This window comes from Scardinius erythrophthalmus (genome assembly GCF_964197995.2).
Source record: "Scardinius erythrophthalmus genome assembly, chromosome: 8".
NCBI classification, from domain to species: Eukaryota; Metazoa; Chordata; class Actinopteri; order Cypriniformes; family Leuciscidae; genus Scardinius; species Scardinius erythrophthalmus.
The window spans coordinates 4,649,743-4,676,575 of NC_138228.1; the positions used below are offsets into that span (position 1 = coordinate 4,649,743).

The 26,833-nt window shown below is 35.4% G+C and overlaps 1 protein-coding gene across 1 annotated transcript; it reads left to right on the forward strand.

The window, feature by feature from the left end:
• Positions 1-26,833, forward strand: ppp1r13l (protein phosphatase 1, regulatory subunit 13 like). Its single transcript, XM_081372012.1, has 13 exons — positions 1-132; positions 13,044-13,129; positions 13,398-13,513; positions 14,342-14,909; positions 15,938-16,021; positions 16,986-17,065; positions 17,614-17,953; positions 20,362-20,798; positions 20,887-21,024; positions 22,412-22,545; positions 23,430-23,596; positions 23,954-24,147; positions 25,876-26,833. Exons 2-13 carry the CDS (start codon positions 13,093-13,095, stop codon positions 25,909-25,911), a joined length of 2,331 nt encoding a protein of 776 aa, XP_081228138.1. The 5' UTR covers positions 1-132; positions 13,044-13,092; the 3' UTR covers positions 25,912-26,833.

A 26,833-nucleotide genomic window follows, 5' to 3' on the forward strand; every position in this document is an offset into this window, starting at 1 on the left:
ACAGGCAAGAGTTAAACAAGTTCACCATTGCAATGTTTTCCAGCTAGTCATGTAACACATCCATGCTCAGCGGGAATAAGTTCTAGGACTTTACACAGCACGACAACCTCACAACTGTTACAGCTATTCAAGGTAAAGGAATATTTATGTTATTGTGCTTTTGACTGAGAGTTCAGTACTTTTACTTGTCTTTGAGAAGGCGATGTGGATTATACAGTAGACTCGGTCGTGTCCGTTATGCCAGGCCTTTTTAATGAACCTTTTTTTCGTATTATATATTTTAAAATATATCTACTGTTTCGAAAGTTTTTTTTAAGTCGCCTTTGTGTTAGAGAATGTAGAAGGAGGAGTCAGAGAAGCTTTAATGGGAATCAGATGTCTTGGAAAAATCTTTTGAAGTCAGTTCTCATTGAGCTGTGCACTCACTCTCAACAATATATTATTCATCATTCAGCCTGAATGAAGTCTTTGAATTCACCAAAAGTTTGCTAGAGCTCTTATTTATTAAGTAACAATGTAGTTTTGTAGTAGCTACTTTGTGTTGTTCAGATTCAGAAAATGAAAGAGGCCTGTCAAAATGAGAGTTGCTTCGTGTTACAGATGTTCGTTAGCATTTCTTGTCGGGACACATGAAGACTAAACCTGTTAACCCTATAAAGTCTGTATCATATTTGATATATGAAGGTCTCTAAATTATCAAAATGATCAAAGGTCTTTGCTGAAAAACTTGTACACAATCTTCTAGCAAGTAAAATGCTTTTAGCATATAAATTCCACCATGTTTTAAGATTAAATTTAAATTGTCAGTAATATTTCAAGATGGACACTTTATAATCCATGCATCATTTTTTTAGACACATCATGTTCAAACGTACGTATACAACAGGCTTTTGAGGAACGTTTATTTGTCCATCTCAAGCAGAATTGTATTGCATTGCAATATATAAATACAATACAATTACAGCGCTTTGACTATAAAAATAAGAATTTAAATATTGTCTTAAAGAGATTTTAATCTTTTTTCTTAAAATAGACATTTTGTCATCACTTTCTCACCCTCGGGCTGTTCCAAACCTGCATGAGTTTCTTTCTTATGTTGAACACAAAAGAAGAGATTTTAAAGACAGTTAATGAAAGCCATTCTTTAAAATATCTTTCTTTGTGTTCAACAGAATAAAGAAACTCATGCAGGTTTGGAACAACATGAGGGTGAACAAATGATGACAGAATAAAAAAAAATGTCTGAACTATCCATTTAACTCATTATTGGGAGATATAGAGTGACAACTGATATTATGCATTTTATGTAAGTTGTCTGCTATAATGTTATAAAGATTAATTCTTAAATTCTGGTGTTTTATTATTTCCTCCTCCATGCATATTCTCACTATATGGGCTATAAAAGCCTGATATGGTACAAAACCTAAAACATACATGCAAACGTTTTTAAAAAGATTTTCCTTAATAGGTTCAACAATCTTCCATTTCAGAGATGTTTCTGTCTATTATTTCATATGTCAGGCTTTACGGGCTTAAACACGCCACATCTTTTGATCAACACTGTGTGTTTTTTAGCCTTTAACCTTCATGTTATTTTTGTAAGGTGTTGGGATTAAGTCCAATTTCAGCATTCAGGCCTGATTTACCATCAGACTAAAAGCTGTCGGAACCAGCTGAACTGCATATCTGTCCGATCCTGTCCTGCTACAACTTGTTTTTTGTGGCTCCCTTTTGCACTTTATTATCTGTTAAATTTGCATGTTTGTTCAATCACATGCCAGCCTGTCCTTGTGGGCACTGCGGTTAATGTTGTAAAGGTCGGATGCAGTCGGGGTGGATGTTGGATATATCTTGTGTGATTCACGAGGAATGTTAAGCTTGTAATTCCGAAGACTTGAGAGATTCCAGAGGCAAATGTTATTTGAGACTCTTCAGATTCCTCTCTACACAGGCTGCACATAAACAAACATCCCTTAGAAAAGCAGTAGTGTCTAGCATCGTTGGTCAGAAAGAGTGTGAGCTGTATTAAACGCACCCCATGAGATCAGCATGACTAACAGGGTTTAGTCAGAATGTTCTCCAGTGGCCGTCATTGTCTGAAATTTTACCTGACACTCCTTGTTCTTGTGTGTCAACCCAAAACTTTAAGCCAAATATGATCAAATGTCTTGATTTCTAAGTTCAGCAGTGGCAGGAGACCTGACTGATCTGTGTGTTTTTGCATCTGTCTTTGTGTTTTTGTATTTCTATTTCAGTATTATAGTTTTCTTTCACACCCAAAACTCAAATTTGCATAATTTACTCACCCTCATGCTATTCCAAATCTGCATGACTTGCGTTCTTCTGTCGAACATTTTGAAGAGCAGTCAGCGATCATTTTATGAATAAAACATTGAGACATTTTTTAAATATTTTCTTGTGGGTTAATTTTTCGGATCAGCAAAAAAAATAAAGGGGGGTAACTTTGCTTTTCATTAACAATTTAAAGCTCACTTCAAAACCACATCAAAAATCAAGCTTTTAATTATTAAACATTATTATAGACAAGTGAACAGTCATTAATAAATACACAAATTACAAGCGTAGATCATAAATACAATATAACAAAGTTACAAGTAAAATATGGTCTAACAGTATTCAGGTACAGAAATGAAATCATTAAATGTAAAATAACACTATAGTGTCCACTGTATACATTAGATATAGATTAATCATTGTTAAAGATGTGTTTTGTTGTTAGATTAACATTAATAACATATAGAGAACAGCAGATATTAATAGGCTGCTGTCACTTTAAGACCTTATCAACAGATACAATATAATGATACACATCCGATTTCTTTCTCAACTGAAATAAGCTGTTGAACGAACTTGATTAAATTAAGGAAAACTTTTCTACTAAAATGAATTACATTTTTCCAAGAAAATCTAATTTGTTTGAAATTATTTATTGTAATCTTGTTGTATGAACGAGTCATTCCTGCTAGATAAAGTTTTTGCCCTGCCTTAATCGCCAACATTATAATTTGAGCTAATTTGACTCTACAGTTATTTCCAATGATAGAAGCTACTAGTGTTCAATTGAATTAAAACCACTTTTTACAGAGTGTTATTGAATATTACTTATGCAGGTCTGCAGAAGAGGTTAAATTCATGTATAGTGTATTACTGAGCGCCCACAGCCCTAAACTAAACACAATCGCCACTCTTCTGCATAATGGTAACCACAAAATTCAAAAACATTACAGAAAGTCCTCTAAGTTTCTAAAATAACTGAATATTAAACACTAACATTAACTAACAACATCTTTCCATTTACAGAAAAAATAAAATAACACTTGAATCCCTAAATTTACCCTCCTAATGCAGTCCCTTGCAAAGCATGCTGGGAACTACAGATCCACTGCCCAGTTAGTGCCCAATGATTCATATAGTTTCACACAAATTAATTAAGTAAACTTCAATTTTAAATATATTAGGTTTATTGAACACAATTAAATTAAGTTGTGACAAAATATTAAACAATCTTGTTACTTTAGCTTATTTTAATTCATTAAATTTAACAAGAGGCAAAAATTAATTTTTTGAGTGTGTTTACGTGCACTTAAGGCATAAACCAACTGTATTTCTGAGAATACTTGCAGAGACAGGCATTTTAACATAATTTTGTGTGTACGAGTCTGTTCAAGTGCAAAGAGACATGAAAGAGGAATCAATGCGTAATTTGCACGCCATCTGATACACGTGATCGAGTTCTCTTTCGCCTCTTCTTGCGCTTGAATGTTTTAAAAAGGCTTGATTGTGTGAATAATCAAGAGAAGCCACGTGCAAATGCTAAACTTTCACTCTATGATGGTTAAATTTAGCGATTAATCCGCGAATCACATGCGTGCCGAACCGTGGGGCCTGGTCCGTATGGACCACGGATCAACTGCGATCCGTTGCACCCCTAGTTATAGGTTCGCCTTTTAGGGGACTATATTTGCTCCTACTTCAGAGTAGGGTCTAACCCAGCACAAAAGGAACTACCAGTGACGCAGATGTACGTTGAATGGCCGAACACACAACAAAAACACAGCTCGGATCACAGCATCCTCCAGGTGTTTAATGCGGTCATTGTCACCCGGATTACGTCACTTCAGAGTTGCTGGCGGTGCAAATGCAAAGGAAAATGGCTCTAGGGGGACATTAAGTTCTCGGGGGACCACTCTGGTGGCTAGCTCATATAACTGAGTTCCTAGCACTACCTGGTGCGAAAGCCCATAATGTGACAATGCGAGGGGGTTCATAAGATTTTGATCTTTTGTATCCAGTCAATGGTCCATGTCATGGTAAAGGTTGCTCCACTCCCCTTCAGAGGAAGACTTTTCAAGGTTGTGAAATAAAATCCCAAGCCTCAAGATTCATTCCTTTCATTGTGAGAGCAGAGTTCGGAGCTTTTGTACATGGCCATTTTGCAGTCATTGCATATTTGTGTAATTGATTTGTATTGTTTATCTGATGCACCTCCTAGTACACTCTCAGACAAAAAGGTACAAAAGCTGTCACTGAGGTGATACCTTTTCAAAAGCTACACTTGTACCTAAAGGGTGCATATATTACGCTACATATTAAAACTAAAGTGTACCTAAAAGGTACAAAAGTGTTTTTTCCTTTTTTACCTTTTTCTGAGCATGCATCTCAGCTGGTAATAAATCATTACACCTTTTTGGCAAGGTCCTTCATGAATTCCAAACCTATTATATGCTGTTTGAATGCATGGTTAGTTTGTTCTTATCAGTTAGACTATGAAACACTCTTGAAACTGGTTGTTTCAGTGCCATGAGGTAGCGTCACGTCTGAGACCTGTCATGAATGCGCACTTATAATTATAGGGATTATAGGGATAGTTCACACTTATGTCACTCCAAATCGGTATGACTTTTTCTGTCTGAGACAAAAGAAGTCTATTGGGTATAAAATTACTGAACTTCATTGACCATGACAAAACAAATCTTTCAAAGTATATTTTGTTTTCTACAGAAGTGAGTCAGGTTTGGAATGACACGAGGGTGAGTAAGTGATGACCAAATCGTCATTGCTGGGTAAACTATGCCTTTAATTAACCATCTGGAGAACTGTGGGGATCTAAATGCTGCTTAGGCTGGTACAAAATGTACTATTTGTTGTCTTGTCTGTAGATAGTGATTGACCTTTATTTATTATTCATTGGTTTTTGTAATGATTCACCTACAAGATGAAACTTTACATATAAACACTTTTCAAATTAACCCTGCCTAAAATAAATCTGCATCGAAAGATTATTTTGATAATCAATTAATCTTTTGGTTATTTTGTTGAATAATTGGTATGCCAATTTTTTTTATTAAACAATGATAATATTATTTGAAAGCGTTAATAAAAAATTATTAACATAAAATTTATTTTAAAATTTAATAATTTACAAAAATGTTATTCCACATCCTGCCCAATGGTGTCCTCCAAACTATGTGCAATTTGAAGGCTATAAAAACAAATGTGAATGTATTGATGTAGGCTCTTACAAGACACTTCTCAGGAACAAGACGAGACACGAGATTGGGTTCATGAGAACGAGACGAGATATTTGCATAATATTTTTAAAAATCCTGACTGAAAAAATAGTCTGCAGGTGCATTTTGAAATGTTTTTTTTTTTAACTAATCATCTTGTAATGAATGTCATTCAGTTGTACTTTCTGAGTATGAATTATCATATGCATTGAAAGACAACAATATACACCTTACCTTACTGTACGTGAATTATGAGCTTCTGTTCTGATTGAGGCTGTAACCTCCTGTTTGAACTCCTTTCAACAAATCGAACAGAAATAAAAACAGTATAAATAACCAAAATAAAAAACACTTTTTTTTTAAGTGCAAACAGTAAGTGCAACCATATTCAAAGTGCAAACAGAGACCAGCGTTAAGAGGTAGTTACAACACAGCCCAGCCTAACTTAGGTTTGAATCCCCTGCCATCGTCTTGTCGGTCACATCAGGTCTCGCCTTATTCTCGTCACATGATCAGTGAACTGTGATTCCTACACTGTGTGTGACTCTGCAGCAGAGCAGACGTTCGTTGTGATCGTTATCCAACTGACTTGAATGGTTTTTATTTCTATAAAAAAGCAAAACGACAGTGGAGGCGACATAGTGGTGGCATATTCTGTGCTAATCTCACCCTCACGCTCTGTCATGGTGATATCACGAGACAGCTTTTTACCTCTATAAGAAATCTCTCATCACATTTTAATATCGCAAGATCTTGCGACACCCCCATTGCTTACCATACCCTCTGGGGTTGTTTGGTCATTTTAAAAAAAATGCTATAGTATTTCATTATAATGATATGACATTCTGTGACTTTTGTGGCTGTCGCTATGTGACCACAAAATGGACTTGATTCTAAAAATTCTAAAAATGGTCGTTAAAAAAAAATCACACTCGTGTTGTTCGCGGTCAGAAATGACCAACATAGGAAATTAATGCGAAATACAAAAAATATGAACAAAGAGGAATTTTTTGGGGGTAAAATCTACAAATCAGTAACGATACAGAAAAAAGCTCATAACAGTAAAGGGGTTACACTCTAAAAGATCGAGAGTGCGCACCCCCCCCCCCCCCCCCACCACCACCACCACCACCACCACACACACACACACACACACACACACACACACACACACACACTCACTCCCAAATATGAACTGGTTTGACTGTAACACAAAACACAGGTTTGACTGTAACACTGCATTGCAAATGCGTGAAATAAAATAAATAATTCAGCAACAATGCAGTACAAAACCGACAACAAGGAAGGGTTTACACTCTGAAACATTGAGAGTACAAAACAGACACACATACACACACACACTATTATGCACACACAAATGAAATGGTGTGGCTGTATCAATATGGCAAAATTGAGCCAGAAAACTCAAATAAGAGTTTGTAATGAGGTTGTCTAAGCTTTGATAAAGATTTCCTTTTCAATTTGTTATATTTTTATTGAATTTTGATAATATATGTAAGAAAATGTCTTCCTCTGTGTTCAGGTTTGACTGTAGTAAAACTTATGGAAAACCTGACACTTCAAATCAACATTTCAAACAGAAAATATCTAAACCTTTACAAAAAAAAAATATTTTGAGAATGTCTAAATATATATATATTAGGGCTGTTTTCGACTAAGGATTTTCATAGTCGAATCTGATTCGTTAGATTTTGCCGTAGTCGACTGATAGTCGAACCTTTTTTTTTTAGATAGCAGCTAGATTTTTTCCATTTCAAACAAAAGAGCTAAAAAACACATAGGCTATATATCACATATCATAACATTTCATAAACATGAGGAGCAATATGAGAGAGAAATTTGGTGATGGTTGTTTAGGTACATTAAACCACGTAAAGCTTTTTCACGCCCATGAGAAACGCGTGGAGTCAACTCACAGCCGCTCCGCTGCCCTGCTGAAAATGTGAAGCAGAAACGCTTAATATCAGATAACGTCCATAATAATTGGACTCTGGGTTCGATTTTTTGACCATTTTCAGTGGTTATGAGGAGCAATATGAGAGGGAAATTTGGTAATCGTTGTTTAGGTACATTAAACAACGTAAAGCTTTTTAACGCACATGAGAACCGTGTGGAGTCAGCTTTTTAACGCACATGAGAACCGTGTGGAGTCAGCTTTTTAACGCACATGAGAACCGTGTGGAGTCAACTCACAGCCGCTCCGCAGCCCTGCTGAAAATGTGAAGCAGAAACGCTTAATATCAGTTAACGTCCATAATAATTGGACTCTGGGTTCGATTTTTTTTACCATTTTAAGTGGTTATGAGGAGCAACATGAGAGGGGAATTTGGTAATCATTGTTTAGGTAAAGCTTTTTAACGCACATGAGAACCGTGTGGAGTCAACTCACAGCCGCTCCGCAGCCCTGCTGAAAATGTGAAGCAGATTTTTGAATACATTTTTATTTATTTACATTAGTAAGCTACAGGACATCGTCTTTCAAAACATGACCTGCGCGAAAGCGAAAAAATAAAATAAAAATGGTACCCAGCCCTTCTGAAAATGCGAATGCGTCTCTGTCCCCAGCACATTTCAAACCAAACTGACGCCCATGTATTCGACTATGAGGTTCATAGTCGAATCAGACCTCTCCGAATCGAATCGTCGAATCCTCGACTATTAGAAGTCAGCCCTAATATATATATATATATATATTTACTAATCCACAACCTAAAAAAGTAAGAAACCTAGTGGTTACACCATGGCATTACAGATGTTTTTCTTTTTTTTACTCCCAACGGATGACACTAATCTGCCTTCAAAAATATGATTTTAAAGGCATTGTCTCTATTTTAACATGAATTACAGCTTTAAAAATTAAAAAAGAATAATCAACAAAAACAAGCACTAACTAAATGTTAACTGATAGAGGGAGAACACATTCAATAATCTGGTGGATGTTTTCCATGCACAGTGCACAGCAATTAACTGATAATCAAATTATCTTCAATATTATAATATTATCTTCACTAATCTGTCAGTTATTTTCATTATCGATTGTTATTGATCAGTTTTTGCAGCGCCACATGAATAATAAATTAAAGCCTGTTTATATCATAAGACAGAGGCTGAGATTTACAAGATGCAAATAAATGATTAGTTTGAAATTCATATCATGCAAATCAGGGTAAAGGACAAGTGTAACAACCGATTGAGAAAGAGAGAGCATGAGCTGATGGTTTCTGTCACCACACCCTGATTCATCAGTGAAAAGCACTGCTGTTTTAAACTTTTAGTCATGGTTTCCTCCCCAGGCTCAGAAAATGGGTTAGGTCGCCTTATCAGCGCAGCACGAGAGTTATTATTAACCTGTGTCACTCTCAACTCCACATTCCAGGCTCGCCGTATTGGCAAACGACTGTGGAGCAGTGCAATGAGAGGTGGAGATCAGGGATTAAAATCAGATGAGGAAGAAAAAGGGAGTGTGTGAGAATACATAGAGAAAACTATTGTGTTTTTCCTGTTTTTTTTTGTGTTTTTTTTGTCGTGCATTCAGAACAAACATGCAAAGTGAAGAAACACCTAATGTGTTTGACATGTGTAAAAATAACTCATTATATCATCCATCACTTATTGCACAGTTTTTTTTTTTTTTATAAAAAGGATGAGAAACTGCCATTCAAAATTTGGGGTCAGTAAGATATTATTATTATTATTTATCCTTTTTAAACTTTTATTCAGTCAGGGTGCATTAAATAGATCAGAAGTTACAGTAAAAACGTTTACATGACTCTTACAAAAGATTTATATGACAAATAATACAATTATTAAGAATAATAAATGCTTTCACATGTTTCTTAAGCAGCAAATCATCATATTAGAATGATTTCTGAAGGATCATGTGACACTGAAGACTGGAGTCATGATGCTGAACATTCAGCTTTGATCACTGGAATACATTACATTTTTAAAATAATAGATGAATAAAATATACTAAAATAGTAAACAGATGTTTTCATTTATATAATTGTGCAGGCTATTCTACAAACATATCTTAAATGTCTAATAAAAATATACTATACAACATCATCATATTAGAAGTGTATTCAAGTTTTTGTATGTGTAAATTGCATTTTTAATGTATTTTTGAATAAAGATAGATCTGAAATTCTGTAAAAAAAAAAAAAAAAAAAAAAAGCAATTCTATGACCCACCCTATTACATTCCCCATGGTCAAAATAAAACCATGTTTTGTAACTTATAAATAATTTAGATTGAAAATTTAAATGGTATGTCGACCGCTCAAGTAACATTTCAGAAATCTTGTCACTTTATTTTAGTAAGTGCATTTAGAAGTGCATTTGTTTAGGTGACCCGGGCAATGCTCTGTAGATCAGTCACACTGCTGTTTGGCAAGAGAGCACGAAAAGCACATGTACACACAGATTATTACACCATGAAGAATGAAAGTGTCACTAATACAACCCCACTAAAAGTTCACCAAATATATTCATAAGTCACTGTTTCACAAAGGACAATATTTGCATGCTGTATGTTTTAACTTTGTATAATGAGCAATGTCCACAAACTTCTTCCAATATTGAAAACTGCACAAAGAACAGGCAAACTACTAATACAGTTTTTTGTATAATTATTATAATTATTTATTTATTTTTTACTTACAGAGGGTGAAAGTCTAACAAAATTTTCAGATGTGCATAAAATCTGTCTCTATGCACAGCCCACATGTCTATTTGTTCTGACACATGTTGGGTAAGTATTTAGACACATCAGCATGTGAAAGTCATAGTGTCACTTGCTCTTGATTCACTAACAGTTAATTATAGTGTAAAGAAGGGGTTGCAGGAACAGATGTTGGGACAGGGCGTTTCTCTGAAGGCATAGTTTGACTGTTGGAATAAGTTAGAAAGTCTCGCAAGTCCTGATCTATGCCAATGCTTTAATAGGTTGGGCAGTCTTCACTATTGCGGAATAATCATGACTCAATAATTTATATAAGAGGTGGGCGATACTCCAAATTTTGGTATCGATCCGATACCAAGTAAATACAAGGCCAGTATCGCCGATATCGATACCGATACAAATACCAATACTTTTTAATTTTAAAAACATGCACTTGAACTTGTATGCACTTTCCTGTGCTAGAGCAGTGTGTCATGATTTATGAGGTGAATATGCTAAATCTGAAAACGTTTTCATGACTACTAAATATTTTGTGATTTGTGCTCTCAACTCGCCTGTAATTATTAGTCAGTGACTTTTACAAAACTACCCTAATTATAGTAAAAGTACTATTGTACACTATAGCCTACTGTTCAAAAGTTTGGGGTCTGTAAGATTTTTAATTCTCTTCTGCATTTATTTGATCAAAAATACAGTAAAAACTGTAATATTACAATTTAACATAGGCTATCTGTTTTCTATGTCATACTAAACTGTAATTTATTCAATTGATCAAAGCGTAATTTTCGGCATAGGCTACTCCAGTTATGATGATAATTAATTTTAATATGCTGATTTACAGCTCAGAAAACATTTCTTATTATCAATGTTGAAAACAGTTTCATATTTTTTTGTGGAAACCATGATGCAGAATTATTTGATGAACCAAGTTGAAAGAACAGCATTTATATGAAGTAGATATTTTTAACAGTAAAAAACCCTTGACTGTCACTTTTGATCAATTTAATGCATCGATCCTTGTTGAATAAAAATATTAATTTCATTTAAAAAAAATCTTACTGTCCTCAACATTTTGAACCGTTATGTACACTTTTGCTTTGTTTATTGCAAAATAACTCCCGATTGTTTCTCTGTCATCTAAGCAAGGCTTCGTTTCCCAAACGTGCAGTAAGCTCAGTGAAGCACCAGCATCGAACACTCTCTGTGATTGATTGGTTTCGTCTTGCATCCAGATGACTAGGAGAAAAAGTTCTATCCTACACAATTATCCGCTAACATTCGCTTATTTTTCCACTTAGAAGCTTATTTTATGCACTGAATTGCGTGCTAAATTAATAAAAATTACTGGTAAAAAAAACACACATTTGGATCGATATTTTTATGTGAGGATCGATCCTTTTCGATACCATGTCAGTATCGAAGTATCGATATTTTAGGATCGATCCGCCCACCTCTATATAGATACTGTATATGCTTTATAGACACACATACACACTACTGTTTAAAAGTTTGAGTCGGTAAGATTTTTTGCTCACAAAGGCTGCATTTATTTGATCAAAACTACAGTTAAAACAGCAATATTGTTCACATTTCAATGTTTCAATATCATTAAAATTTAAAGTAATTGTTTTCTCTTTTCATATAGTCAAATGTAATTTACTATTTTCAGCATCATTACTCCAGTCTTCAGTGTCACATGATCCTTCAGAAATCATTCTGATATGCTGATTTGCTGCTCAAGAAACATTTCTTATCATAATTAGTGTTGAAAACAGTTCATTTTCTTTTTTCTCACTTTATTTAGATTTTCTCCACATAAAAAAATAAGTTTTTTTTTCTTTTCTTTTTTTCTTCATCACACAATTACAGATACCATTGAAATATCACATTTATGTATTTATAGTAAGTATAAGAATTCCATCTCAGGACAGAATAAAAATGCTTAATATTTTTGTGAAACCGTGATACAGGCCTACATTTTTTGATTTGATAGAAAGTTCAAAACAACAGGATTTATTTGAAATATAAATCTGTTTTTACAATGTAAAAGTAATTTCTGTCACTTTTGATCAATTTAATGCAGACTTGATGAAAAAGATCGTACTGACCCCACGCTTTTGAAGGATCTAGTCTCTTCTAATTCTAGTTACTGCACCCTTTTTCTGATGATATGACTATATTTTAACTATTAAAAATGAATTTGTAACACTGTAGGACTGCTTAAAAGATGTTATGTTGAAAAGATGGCTTGTAGTTACCTACTGGTAGTTTAGGCTGTTTATGTGGTTAAACATAAAGGAGGAAGGACTAGAAGGAAAGTACGGATGCACCGATTTTGGCCGATACCGATAATTCTTTATATTTGAAAGCCGATAACCGATATATTGGCCGATAAATCTAAATCCGAATTTTTTTATTATTTTTGAGAGCCTGATAACAAAAACAAAAGCCTCACCATTAAAAGAATGTAGTCTATATGACAGACTTGCGCTGCACATCTTGCACTTAACTGTATTTTCCTTTTTCGAAGTGATTCCAATCATATTTCAAGCAATTCAAAACCATCACGGCGAAAACAGTGCACATCTGGTAAATGTAAAGGTAAAGAAGTGTTTACTGTCAGAACAAAATAAAATAAAAAGTGCTTTAGCATCAAATAAATAGATAATAGAATAGAGAACAACTGATTTAGAATATTTCCGTTTTGAGTCAATGAAAGCTCAGAAATCTTGCAATCCTAAAGATCGGATGTTAGATAGATAATGATGGTCAATGAAAGACTGATCTGATCTTCTTTTCTGCACTCAGGCGGTGTGTTGAATGAATTGGAGGTCACGTCTACAGAAACACAAACACCATGAACTCCCAGGGCAGCTATGGCAGCAACTTGATGTGTGAGTATTGCAGTACACCAGCAGTTATGCTTCATTCCTATGTACAGGCAATGTGGGACAGGTTACGATGCAGCAGTTATAATAAAATGGTTGCATGTCTAAGCACGCTAACATTTTTCAGTCCTCTGTGAGCGCCTACAAAATGGCAAATAAGTTGCTACTGTACATAGTTCTGGAACGGCTTGTTATATCATGTTTCCTGTCCTTTGTCTAACCACTTATGCTCATTACTGTATATTTACTCAATGTTTGTGTGTGTGTGTTGTAGTTCAGTCCATCAACGATGAACTGAGCGCATCTTTGGCCACAGCGGACGAGCTGTCACGGGAGTTCAGCTCTCTCTTGTCAGAAGCCACTCCTGTTGCACAACCCACGACTGCACGGGTACAGAACTGACTCGAGACTGAGCTGCTTTACTATTGTCAAGCCGGCTTTCTATCTTATTTTGGTAGTTGACATTTCAAGCAGTGACAACAATGTCCTGCAGTGATAATATAATCATGATGCATGCATGTTAATCAGTAGGCCTAGACAATATGGACTACATCTTTTTACTTATAGAAAGATATATTTGCAGGTCATAACTATTTAAATGACCTGCAAAACAACTGCAAAATATAATACAAACAATAGCAACCAGTTACATCTAGGGTTGGGAAAAGTAAAATACTTATATTTATATATCTTATGCTCTCCAAGACTGCATTTATTTGCTAAAAATACAATAAAAACAGCAATATTGTGATATTCTATTTAAAATTTTGAATGTTCAGCATCATTACTCCAGTCTTCAGTTTCATGTGATTCTTCAGAAATCATTCTAATATGCTGATTTGATGCTCAAGAAAATGTCTCATTATTATTAATGCTGAATTAATTTCTTGTGTGTTTTTTAAACAGCAACCTAATCATAATTATCATTATTATCTTTATATAATATAATTCAATCCATCCTAGCTGAAAAAAACTTAATAGTTTCTCTCTACAAATAAAGAGACTTTTTTGGATTTTTAAACATAATATCCAATATTGTGTGTAGCCATGAAATAATAAAGGCTTTTTATTTGCGAAAAAGACTCCCATGGTCATCCCAGAGCTTTATTGAGTTACTATCTACATTCCACAGTTTGAGATGATGCATATGCGGCTTATTATTGTTCTTGTGTATTTGAATCCAACAGAATGATGTTTTTCTGGATGTTTTAATTGCAGAGTTCCAGCCCCAAACCCCAGGCCAGCAGCAATGGCAACAGCGGTTTGCAAAGCGCAAACAAGAAAGGATCTGAGAACATCAAGACAAGCATCCCTGTTTCCCAGAGCTCAGACTCCACCATCAAAAGGAGCGAATCCAACCTGGACTTTCCTCCTGCCCTCACAATTCGATCTCCATCACCTGGCCTAGACAGCATGAAGTTCAGGCCTTCATCTCCCAGTCCTTTAACCCAGCAGCGCTCCCCTTTCATGACACGTAAAGACATATCAGATTCACGATATCCCGTCGACCAAAAGATACCCTCTAATATGTCTCCAAATACATTGCGACGAATGCCGCAGAGGTCTCAAGAACAAAGCATGAGAGGATCGCTGAGCTATGTGGAACTGTCGCCCTTATCCAGCCCCACATACGACAGTAGAACGTCTCGCGGCTTGCTTCAGCCCTCATCGAGCCCCATTTCTTCGATGAACAGGTCACCAAGGCTGGATCGCGCTCCTTCCCCTCAGCCTTTTAGTCAACCGTCAGCCAGCACGCTACCACGCAACTTCCAGTCATTCAGACCAGGTATTTGGGATTTTGAGTGTATTAAATGCATGTAAATAAACACTTAAAAAATAAATTAATTTCAAAAGATGAAAAACATGCGGGGGAAAAAAACACCCAACCATGCATTAAATAACAGGAAATTTATACAGGTCATTTTAGCAAGTCCTCGCAAGTCCTGATCTATGCCAATGCTTTAGTAGGTTGGGCAATCTTCACTATTGCAGAATAATCATGACTCAATAATATATATATATATATATATATATATACACACTGTATATGCTTTATAGACACACATACACACTACTGTTTAAAAGTTTGGGTCGGTAAGATTTTTTTGAGTTAAAACAGCAATATTGTTCACATATAGTTTCAATATCATTAAAATTTTAAGTAATTGTTTTCTGTTTTCATATACAGTCAAATGTAATTTACTATTTTCAGCATCATCACTCCAGTCTTCAGTGTCACATGATCCTTCAGAAATCATTCTGATATGCTGATTTGCTGCTCAAGAAAAATTTCTTATCATAATCAGTGTTGAAAACAGTTGTGCTGCTTAATATTTTTTTCTCACTTTATTTAGAATTTCTCTACATAAACAAAATACGCAAGTTTTTAAAAAAAAAATGTACATTAAAAAATTAATTATTTTCAAAAGATGAAAAAAAATGTGGGGGGTGAAACACCCAACCATGCATTAAATAACATAGGAAATGAATACAGGTCATTTTAGACCCATGTTGTGCATTAGAAGAGGTTTGCATTGCTTGTGCATCAAAGGGTTAAAAATAAAGGTTCTTTATTCCCATAAAGAATCTTTAACATCTATAGATCCTTTCAATTGCGCATAAAAGGTTCTTTATAGTGGAAAAAGGTTCTTTCGATTTTTCTTCACGCTCTGAAATGTTTACTGAAAAGTTCTTTACTGAAAAGTTCAGTGGGCACCAAAGGTCTTTGATTGGTGGTAAAGTTTGGTGATTGGTGTTTGCTTTTTTGGTTTATCGTTTGTTCCCTCATCGGTTCTTTCTTCCATCTCCTTTCAGAAGAGGGAATGCAGAGGCAGAAGAACCCCTGGAACGAGACAGACCTGGATGCATACGAGAGAAAGCCTCACCACACCTATGATAGTAAGTTCTGTTGCACAGTTTACACAGAATATAAAAGTAATGTAAATGCACAATGACTCACTTTTCTTTCATAAAATTGCATTGCTCAGTTGTAAACCCAGAGGCAACATTGTGCAACAATTAACAGAAATTAATAATCAAAGACCTGTTTTTGTTCATTCAGATGTTTTCATTGAAATTTAGTGCCTGTTTTGTACTTATTTCAGAAAATAAAAAATTATATTTAACAATTTTATTAAACTATATCAGACTTTACATTAACTGCTACATGAGACAATTCTTAATATTTTTTTTTTATTAATTTGACATAAATGTTAAGTGACGACTAAAAAAGAAAATAATTTAAAATGTGAAGAAAATCTAAATAACTTAATCTATATCAATTCCACAGTCACATAATATTGCTTCTATGTAACAAACACATTTGACCATTCATGGTATACAAATAATTTATGACTTTAATTGCTCTAAAAGTTTACAATATTAATAATATTATACAATAAATATAGTCCTCTACACAATCTTTAAAGTTTTAAAATCCAAGATATATTATGACAAAGAAAAGCCTTTTTATTGGTTAATTCACTCCGCAGAATTAGCAGTGCTTCGCCTTCTGAGAATATAGCTCCCAGTATATATACGGTTAGAAGATGGCTGTGTCTCATGTGACCTTGTTATTTGTACACGCTGTGACTGTACAAATCACAACATGTAAATAGGAAAATGTAGGCGTTATTTTGTCACTTATTGGGAGCGGTATGCTAGCTGGAGCCGTTTACCTCCAGTCTTTGTGCTAAGCTAGGCTAGCGGCGGGTGCGTCAGACAGAGTTACGGCACACATTGAGATGAGAAGGGTATGTATGGACTTATCTAACTCTGGGGGATACGCTGAATAAGCTAAAGTCCCAAAAAGTCGGCGTGTTCCTTTAATTCTTCATTAATCATGTGTTTTCCTCTGTTGTAGAGAATGAGTGGATCAGACCAGCTGTACCCAACAGCAACTGGAAAGAATCGAACCTGGATGCACCTTCTTCCACAAAGAAGGTGTGCAAACTTTGGCGTGTGTGCGAAAGTGGTTGTTGGTGCCAGTTATTGTGTAAATGTCAAATAATCTGGATTATCTGGATCAACTGAAACCCGTTGACTTTTTCTCTTTTTCTCTCCCACATAATGCTTTTTTATGGTTGGCAAAAGGTTAACAACCAAACTGTAACTTAATACTATAACAACCAATGAAAAAAAAGTTTATATGTAATTATGCCTTAGGATATCCAGGTATAAGAAACAAGTGTAGACAATTCCCATGAAACAGGCAACCACTGTCATCTCATTTTCTTACAAGCTCCTGTCATTACTGTCTTTTGTGCTGTGAATTAAAACAATTTCCACATTTATAGTGTGCTCTTATTCGCATGACAAGTATTTTAAATTTGTATTGCCAAAGCATTTGCCTACAGAAACAAATATACAAATAAAAGAGTGTAAAACAACAACATAATAATAATAATACTACAGTGTAACTGACTATGAATGTGAAGAAAAAAACAATGCGTTCTATGTTCTCTTATTTACATTTTCTTCTCTGTCTTCAGGATACCGCTCCCCTTTCTCTCCCATCATTTCACAGCTCGCTCCCGAGAAACACTCGGATCTCAGTGCCGCCTGAACTCCCCTCAAATCCCAGCTCAGCTTACAGCTCTCAGCAAATCATTTCCCGTATCCCCGTTCCCCCTCCAAGCTCTGAAGTCCGTCAGCACAGGCCCATCCCGCTTTCCTTCATCATGAGGATCCAAAACCCTGGCTCCATCAGATACACCCCTGGCCCAATGGGAGAGCCCCAGCAACACCCTCCCCTGCCCCGGGAATACCAGCGGCAAATCCAGACGCCTCAACCTCAGCAAGCTCAGAGACAGGCTCTCTACTATAGAGAAGGTACCAGTGGACCAACGAGCACTCAATGATGTAACACACACTATTCATTTATTCAAAAACACAGTTCATGCATACAGTGACTTGAATAAACCTTTCATGAGCATGTTTTTCATTTCTGAATTAAAATAAAATAAATTTTGATTTTGATTGATTTTTGTTTTTGAAGGCATGAAGTCAATTAAAAATTAAAACAATGTTTAAAATTGATTCTTGAAAAAAATCTCATATGTAGTTTAGCAGAGTGTTTTATTATTATTTATTTTTATTATTATGATTATTAATATTGTAATATTAATGTTTAATTATACATATATATATATGAAGAGTTGAGATGCAAAAGCCTCTAAGTGCCATCTGAAATTTTCTTCTAGAATGATCATTTTTATCAAGCTCGTATATTTAAGTTCAGTTATTTCACTTAAATGGCAATTAATAGGTAATTTTCTTTGCCATTTAAGTCAAATTATTGAACTTAAATATATGAGCTTGATAAAAAAGAAAATTTCTGATGGCACTTAGAGGCTTTTGCATCTGAACTCTGCATATATATATATATATATATATATATATATATATACACAGCGGGGGAAATAAGTATTGAACACGTCACCATTTGTCTCAGTAAATATATTTCCAAAGGTGCTATTGGCATGAAATTTTCACCAGATGTTGATAACAACCCAAGGAATCCATACATACAAAGAAACCAAAACAAATAAGTTCAGATATTAAGTTATGTGTAAAACTCTTCTGATTATTCTTTTCACTCCTCTATCAGAAATCTTGCGAGGAGCACCTGGTCGAAGCAAATTTATAGTGAAATTATTTCCACTTCCGTATTATGGCCCCAAAAGTGCTCACTGGACCATTCAGAAGCTTAGAATGGCGCCTATAACCAATGCCATCATTATGTGTTGGAACAATTAGGTTGTGAAGGTCTTGAGACAGCTCTTCGCTTTTACCCATCATGAGATGTGTCTTGTGTGACACCTTGGCAATGAGACCTTTTTGTAGGCCATCATTTGGGACTGAACCAGCTGTTATTAATTTCCACTGACAGGGGGCTGGATTGCTTTTTAATTACTGTAAGTTTTCAGCAGTTGTCTTGGCTTTCCATGCCTTTTTGCGCCTCCCTTTCTTCATGTGTTCAATACTTTTTCCCTGTGTCATTTCACATTATTACACATAACTTAATATCTGAACTTATTTGTTTTGGTTTCTTTGTATGTATGGCTTACTTGGGTTGTTATCAACATCTAGGAAATATATTTACTGAGACAAATGGTGATGTGTTCAATACTTATTTCCCCCGCATATTAAAATATACACTGTTTATACTGTATGTATGTATATATATATATATATATATATATATATATATATATATATATATATATATATATACATACATACAGTATAAACAGTGTATATTTTAATATGTATTATGACAGAAAAACTGTCTGCTAAATCAAAATCTTATGGTTCAACCATCATAAAAAATAAAATAAAACAGGAAGTGATATCATAAAGTAGACCCCCTGCAGTCTATTACAAAAGCAGATGATTTGACCATTGCATGACCAAGGCAAGATTAGTTTTAAAATGTAATGTTGTGCAACTTCCCAAAAAGTTGATATTTGTAAATTGAGTTGTGAATAGAAAAAACTTTTTCCTTGAAATATCTATTCAGTTTTCCTTTGAAAATACTGATTGAATTGAATTGTGTTTTTATGTGTGTATTCAAGAAAATGTGTTATTACTTTTAACTTCATGGTAATATAACATGACATTTGTAGTCATGTGATGTTATTAAATTTAGTCATTAAATTGAAGAATTTATTTTAAAACCATTAAGACAAAGATTACATTTTAACTTGGCACATGCTGCTGCATTTTTAAATATTGTTATTATTATTATTATTATTATTATTATTATTATTATTATTATTATTCAGGGTTCCAACACAGTTTAGAAAAGTAAAGAAAAGTATAGAATTTTTATTTATTTTCTTTTTCCATTCTTATCAAGACCATGATCCAGACCTGGAAACTAGTCCACAAAAAAATATTTGTGTTTCCAGACTATTGCCCCTTTTCAGTTTTCTAAAATATAAAATTAAGACTTAAAAGAATGTTTCATACGAGCAGGGTGTTTTCATTGCAATTTTTTGGTGATCAATGAAAAAACCCAGAGAATATTTACAGATGCCTGTACTATATACCAAATATAATGGTGAAAATAATGCTGTATGAACCATTTATGTTAAATATGGTCTGAAAAATCTACAGAGATGTTTGGAAATTTCAGTCTGGAAAAGTTTGAAATGGATTTGAAATTTATTATGGACACGTTTATTTGCAATTTAAAATGCTATTTTTTTTTTTGTTCGTTGGTTTCTTATAAACAGTACTTCACCCTGGAGATGTTGATGCTGAGCTTGAGAAACAAGACACAAGTAAAAAACCAGACGGAGAGCCTAAAGTGGAGGATTTAGAGATGCCCCCTCGTCCTCTCAGTCCCACACGTCTTCAGCCCGTCGTGGCTCCTCAGTCAGAGCTGGACACGGACCTAGACGAAGTGATGCGCATTCGGGCCGAGTTCCCCAGGGCCCTGAAGAGACGCGGCTCAGCCGAAGTTCCTCAGCCCCAGTATAACCTGCCCATTTCCCAGCCCAACGCTTACAAGATGATGATGAATAAACTGTTTCGCAGGAAGACCATCCGCATCAAGGAAGAGCCAGTTGCTGAAAGCGCCAGCTCCTCAGATGGAGAAGAGAGTCCCAAATCTGCTGTGACAATAAATCCAATGCCAATCACAGAGATACAGGTCTCTCCTGAACAGAAGGTGAGAGGCAGACAGATTACATATTGCTCAGTAACAGTGGACACCAATGACAGTTAAGAGGATATTTGATTTTAATCTGCTCTTACAGGGTGTTCACTCTATCTTACGGAAGGGCAGCAAAGCCAATAAATCCTCCATCCGTAGAGCTCACTTGAGCCCACTGGTTCTGATGTTGGATGGGTCCTTAGTAGGAGAGTTGGAAACTGTACAGAGGGCTGCACAGGAGGTACGTGTCACTGCTTTGGGATTCGGCTGGTACCTTGCAGGATGGTTGCTTACAGGGGCTGGCAACTATATATATATATATATATATATCACCAATAAATGGCAAAAAACAGACAGCGCACAACTGAATAGATCAGAACACAGGGTCTTCTTGAGTATGGGTGTCGTAATATACCGTTATTGGCGATAACGGTAATATTAAAAAAATTAAATATTGATATTGTGAAAATATTACACGTAACAATATCGTAAATAATCCAGCACCAAAGCTGATTAAATAAGCTTTCCATTGATGTGTGGTTTGTTAGAATATGGCAATATTTGGTCGAGATATGACTATTAGAAAATCTGGAATCTGAGGGTGCAAAAAAATCTGAACATTTAGAAAATCTCCTTTAAAGTTGTGCATTTATGTTCGCGATTGTGCTGCATTCACTCACAAAAATAAATGTTTTATATATTTACGGTAGGAAATTTACAAAATATCTTCATGGATCATGATCTGTACTTAATATCCTAATGATCATTGGCATAAAAGAAAAATCGATCATTTTGACCCTTACAATGTAGTGTTGGCTATTGCCACAAATATACCCGTGCGACTCGTGACTGGTTTTGTGATCCAGGGTCACATATTGCACCTTAACTCTGGTTTCCACCCGTCATAAAACAGACACAAAAGAATATTGATTTTGGCCATGATAATCATGTAGTGAAAGTATGATATTGTGACAGCCCTAGTCTTGAGATGGATTGTATTTAACTCTTTCCCCACCATTGACGCCATTGGCTTTCCATGTTTTCACTGTTATATGTTATATGTTTTTTTCAGCTTTTTGTTTTTTATAAAACGTACCCACATTCAAGTGTTGATCAAATAATGCATGAAGCTAGGATAAAACACGCTGTGTTCTTTCTTTTGATATATTGCTTGTTCAGATATTCATACAACAAAATATTCTGGGGGCCATGAAATTGTGAAAATTTATTAAAAATGCTGGTGGTGGCTGGCGATTTTATTTTTTATTTTTATTTTTTTTATGCCAGCTGGAAAGAGTTAATGCATTTAATTAAGTGTGAATGTAAATATTTGTAATTATTTGCACAAATTAAAAATTAAAACTGGACGTGGAAAAATAAATGTAAAGGAATTACTGTAAATGTGCACTAAAATCTGAACAAAAACTCAATGCAATTACAGTGACTTTACTTTTCAAAGATACAAATTATATTAAACATGTTATAAATATATGTAATGATTTTGCATAAATAAAAATACTTTAAAATAATACTCAAAATCAAAATACAAAATAGAATCTGAATAAAATGTTCAAGTATTCAAGTGTCTTGCTTGTAAATAACGAGTGCACTTGTGTGTCCCTGTATAGATGAGTGACCCAAGCCAGTCGAATGATGAAGGCATCACAGCCCTTCACAATGCCATCTGCGGTGGACACTCACAAGTGGTGGAGTTCCTGGTGCGGATAGGGGCGAACGTTAGCGCTCCGGACAGTCACGGATGGTGAGTGATCAGTTTAACAAGTGTATATATTAGGGCTGTTTTCGACTAAGGATTTTCATAGTCGAATCTGATTCGTTAGATTTTGCCGTAGTCGACTGATAGTCGAACCTTTTTTTTTTTTTTTTTTTTTTTTTTTAGACAGCAGCTAGATTTTTTCCATTTCAAACAAAAGAGCTAAAAAACATATATATCACACATATATCATAACATTTCATAAACATGAGGAGCAATATGAGAGAGAAATTTGGTGATGGTTGTTTAGGTACATTAAACCATGTAAAGCTTTTTCACGCCCATGAGAACCGCGTGGAGTCAACTCACAGCCGCTCCGCAGCCCTGCTGAAAATGTGAAGCAGAAACGCTTAATATCTGTTAACGTCCATAATAATTGGACTCTGGATTCGATTTTTTTTTTACCATTTTAAGTGGTTATGAGGAGCAACATGAGAGGGGAATTTGGTAATCATTGTTTAGGTACATTAAACCACGTAAAGCTTTTTAACGCACATGAGAACCGTGGAGTCAACTCACAGCCGCTCCGCAGCCCTGCTGAAAACGTGAAGCAGGTTTTTGAATACATTTTTATTTATTTACATTAGTAAGCTACAGGACATCGTCTTTCAAAACATGACCTGCGCGAAAGCGAAAAAATAAAATAAAAATGGTACCCAGCCCTTCTGAAAATGCGAATGCGTCTCTGTCCCCAGCACATTTCAAACCAAACTGACGCCCATGTATTCGACTATGAGGTTCATAGTCGAATCAGACCTCTCCGAATCGAATCGTCGAATCCTCGACTATTAGAAGTCAGCCCTAGTATATATATGTGCCTATGTGTTTGCATATGCATCTACACTATATATTCACTCTCATCTCATCGGCAGGACGCCTTTGCACTGTGCTGCATCCTGTAATGAGCGTAAAATGTGCGAGTTTCTGGTTCGTAACGGAGCGGCAGTGATGGCCGTAACAGACAGCGATGGGGCCACAGCGTCACAGAAGTGTGACCCGTACGCCCCGGGCTTCGAGGAATGTGAGGGCTTCCTGAGAGGTGAGGATGGTGTCATGCGAAGAAAACCTTAACAGACATTACTTGTGTACAGAGGTAAACTAAATGGCGCAACACAAGTTTTTATAGGCGTAACGCCTACATGTGTGTTAACTCCCAGCATTAAATTTAGCATGTCACAATAAGTTGTGCATTCCTGAGTTAATAGTGTCATCCGCTCATATGGGTTGGAAACAACGGTCAGAACAAGTCAGGCAATTCATAAACTGTAGGGTGAAGATGACATGCAATCCACCCTTATTAACTCACCAACAATAGTTTGAGCACAGTCATGCATGCAACAGTGTAATTTGCTGCAGTCACCATTACGCTCAGTTTCACGTGTGTGTTTTTGTTTAGGTGTGGAGGAAGCGATGGGCGTAGAGAACAGTGGGGTGGTGTACGCTCTATGGGGATATCCTGCGCAGGCTCCTGATGAACTGAGCTTCAGAGAGGGAGACATGGTGACCATCCTGCAGAAGCCTGAGGGCGTGGACTGGTGGTGGGCTTCACTGTGTGGCAGAGAGGGCTTCGTACCAAACAACTACTTTGGGGTAAGAAGAGCTCATTTACACGAAAAATAATGGTCTAATACACAGTTCTCAACTGGGGGATTGAGGCCCACTCAGGGGGCCTGGCAAAGGGAGACACTTGATGACTTCAAATATTTAATTATATATATATATATATATATATATATATATATATATATATATATATATATATATATAGTATAACTTAATTTAAATTTAACTTAATTAAAATGCTGAAACAATCATGATGTGTATTCTTTTTTTTTTTTTTAAAGAACAGTGAATCAGAAACCTTTATCTTCTGGAATCACAAAATTAAAATGTGGTTAATTAATTTAATGTAATAAATCCCAGTTTCTGGTAATAAAAACGTATTGCATAAAAATATTTTAGACAATAAGAATATGGGGGAGGGGGCTTTGAATCGTTTTGTTTACACTTTAATTTCAAGGTGATGTTGTTACAGTGTAATTACTTTGCAGTTACTGAGTAATATTAATTTACTACATGTACTTACTGTTGGGTTATGTTTAAGGTTTGATTTAGGGTTTGCTATGTCTGGTTTAGTTGCATGATTTACTGTTACTATAGTAAGTACATGTACCATTATTTTGTTGGAAAATGGATGGCCTTTGTGTCAAAAAGTCCAAAAAAATAATTTAAAGGTGCAGTAAATGATTTCCGAGAAACGCTGTTGAAAGTTGATCGGACTGAGCAGCACAACACACTTGTAGCCAATCAGCAGTAGGAGGCATGTCCACTGATGATGGGGCAGGAGAGTGAGCCAATCAGCAGTAGGGGCGTGTCCACTCATGGTGGGGGAGGAGAGAGAGCGAGCCAATTAGCAGTAGGGGGTGTGTCCACTCATGATGGGGGAGGGGAGAGAGTGAGCCAATCAGCAGTAGGGGGCGTGTCCACTCATGGTGGGGGAGGAGAGAGAGTGAGTGAGCAGGAGGGAGATTTGAAGAAAGACTGTAGAAAGAGAGATGGCTGAGAGACATTACAAAAGAGAAAAGGTCAGAGGAATATCACTAGAAAAAGAAGGGTTATGATCAGGCAAGAGCTTTAGGACCTGCGTTAATATTATAAACGTTTTTTGTTTCTGCTCCAAACATAAGTAACGTTGGTTTTGCTATGTTTTACAGAACCGAAGCTGTTTTTGTAATGTTATCTATAGTAACAGGACAGTTTTGAGTATCATCATTTGTCTAGAGCTGCTGGAGACAACTAACAACTCTTATTGTATGTACTCTTGTGTATTCTGTTCATTTTTTGTTCCTCCTTGTCTTTTGTTATCTTCGCATTATTCTTCACAAAGCATTATTTTGCTTGGCTTCAGCTATGATAAAGAGTCATCTACTATGCATTGTGTGTTGGTGCATTTTGGGGGCGGAGCAATGAAGGGAGGGGTGTGTTTGTTTGGGTTGATCTCAAATATCAACTTTTTTTCTCATAAATCACTTACTGCACCTTTAAAGCTAGTAGACCACCTTGGACTAGTAACAAACCAGATACCATGTTCCAAAAGCCAGTTTAAACTAGTACAGTATGACATTTTTCTAAATAAAAGTCTTTCTACATTGTTTATAGAAGAAATTAAAACACAAAATATGCGCTGGTGTCTTCCACTGCAATGTTTAAAATGCTGTTTGTCTGGTCAAGTTTTTTTTGTCTTTCATACATTCCAATCATTTTTACTCAATCTTTAAATTAATGTAATTTTGTCCTTTCTTGTTCTCTCACATGCAGCTTTTCCCAAAAGTGCGGCCTAAGTCACTCTGCTGAACCCATCCTCTAACATAAGACAAAAGCGATCAGTGCATCTGAATCGTGCCAAGCAAGTCTGAACACAGGTTTCACAAGTGTGTTTGAATATGTGTAAGATTTTTTTCTCTTCTGTCTTGTATAATGGACAGTTTTGATGGGAATGTAGTTCAATCCCATCAAGTTTCAGTTCAGTTTTCACTATTAGAACACCATGACAAAGTCACTTCACTGGGAATAGTGGATATATAAGTTTATATAGACCTTACCAATGGTAAAACTGTCATTAATAACAATTTATCTTGTAAATCAGAGCATGCTGCATATGTCATTTGAGAATAGGGACTTAGTTTAATTGTATAAGCAGATTGGATTAGATAATAAATGTATAAAAGTCTCATCATCAGTTTGTTTGGAAAGGCTCATTCTCTGTCCTGACTAATGTTTTTCAGCACTGAGCAGAAAGGAATTCATCAGTCTGTCAGTATTGCTTTTTTATGCATATTTTTCACATTTGTTTTATCAGTTGGTAATTAGTAATGTTGCATAAATGGGTTTTTTTAGAGATGCATTTGAATAAATAGTGTCCTAACTCATCTTTACATTTTTTTTACAGTATTCCACACCAAAATGTTAGCTTTTTATATGTAACTTTTAACTTGCTATTTCTATCTGTTTTCATAGTGACCTTTATGTAGTATGAAATATGAGTGAAAGTTTTCCTCTCGTAACAATATGCTCTCCATGTGGGTTGTATATGAAATATTTGCTTTGATGTGAGGGAAGTTTGCTTTAGAGGTGTGTGTGCGACTGTGCGTGAGTGTTTGTTTGATTAGCCTCGTTGAATCCACTGACTGTGACTGTTAAGAAGACAATGACAAATTGTTACTTTCTGTAATACTCTTGCACAAAAGAAACATAAATAAATACTAATTGTACATTT

Excerpts from the sequence above, each read along its gene's own strand:
- ppp1r13l (XM_081372012.1), top strand. The coding sequence starts at position 13,093 with ATGAACTCCCAGGGCAGCTATGGCAGCAACTTGATGT. Across the intron at positions 13,130-13,397 it reads CTATGGCAGCAACTTGATGT|TTCAGTCCATCAACGATGAA; the intron begins GTGAGTATTGCA and ends TGTGTGTTGTAG. Across the intron at positions 17,954-20,361 it reads GGCTCTCTACTATAGAGAAG|TACTTCACCCTGGAGATGTT; the intron begins GTACCAGTGGAC and ends TCTTATAAACAG.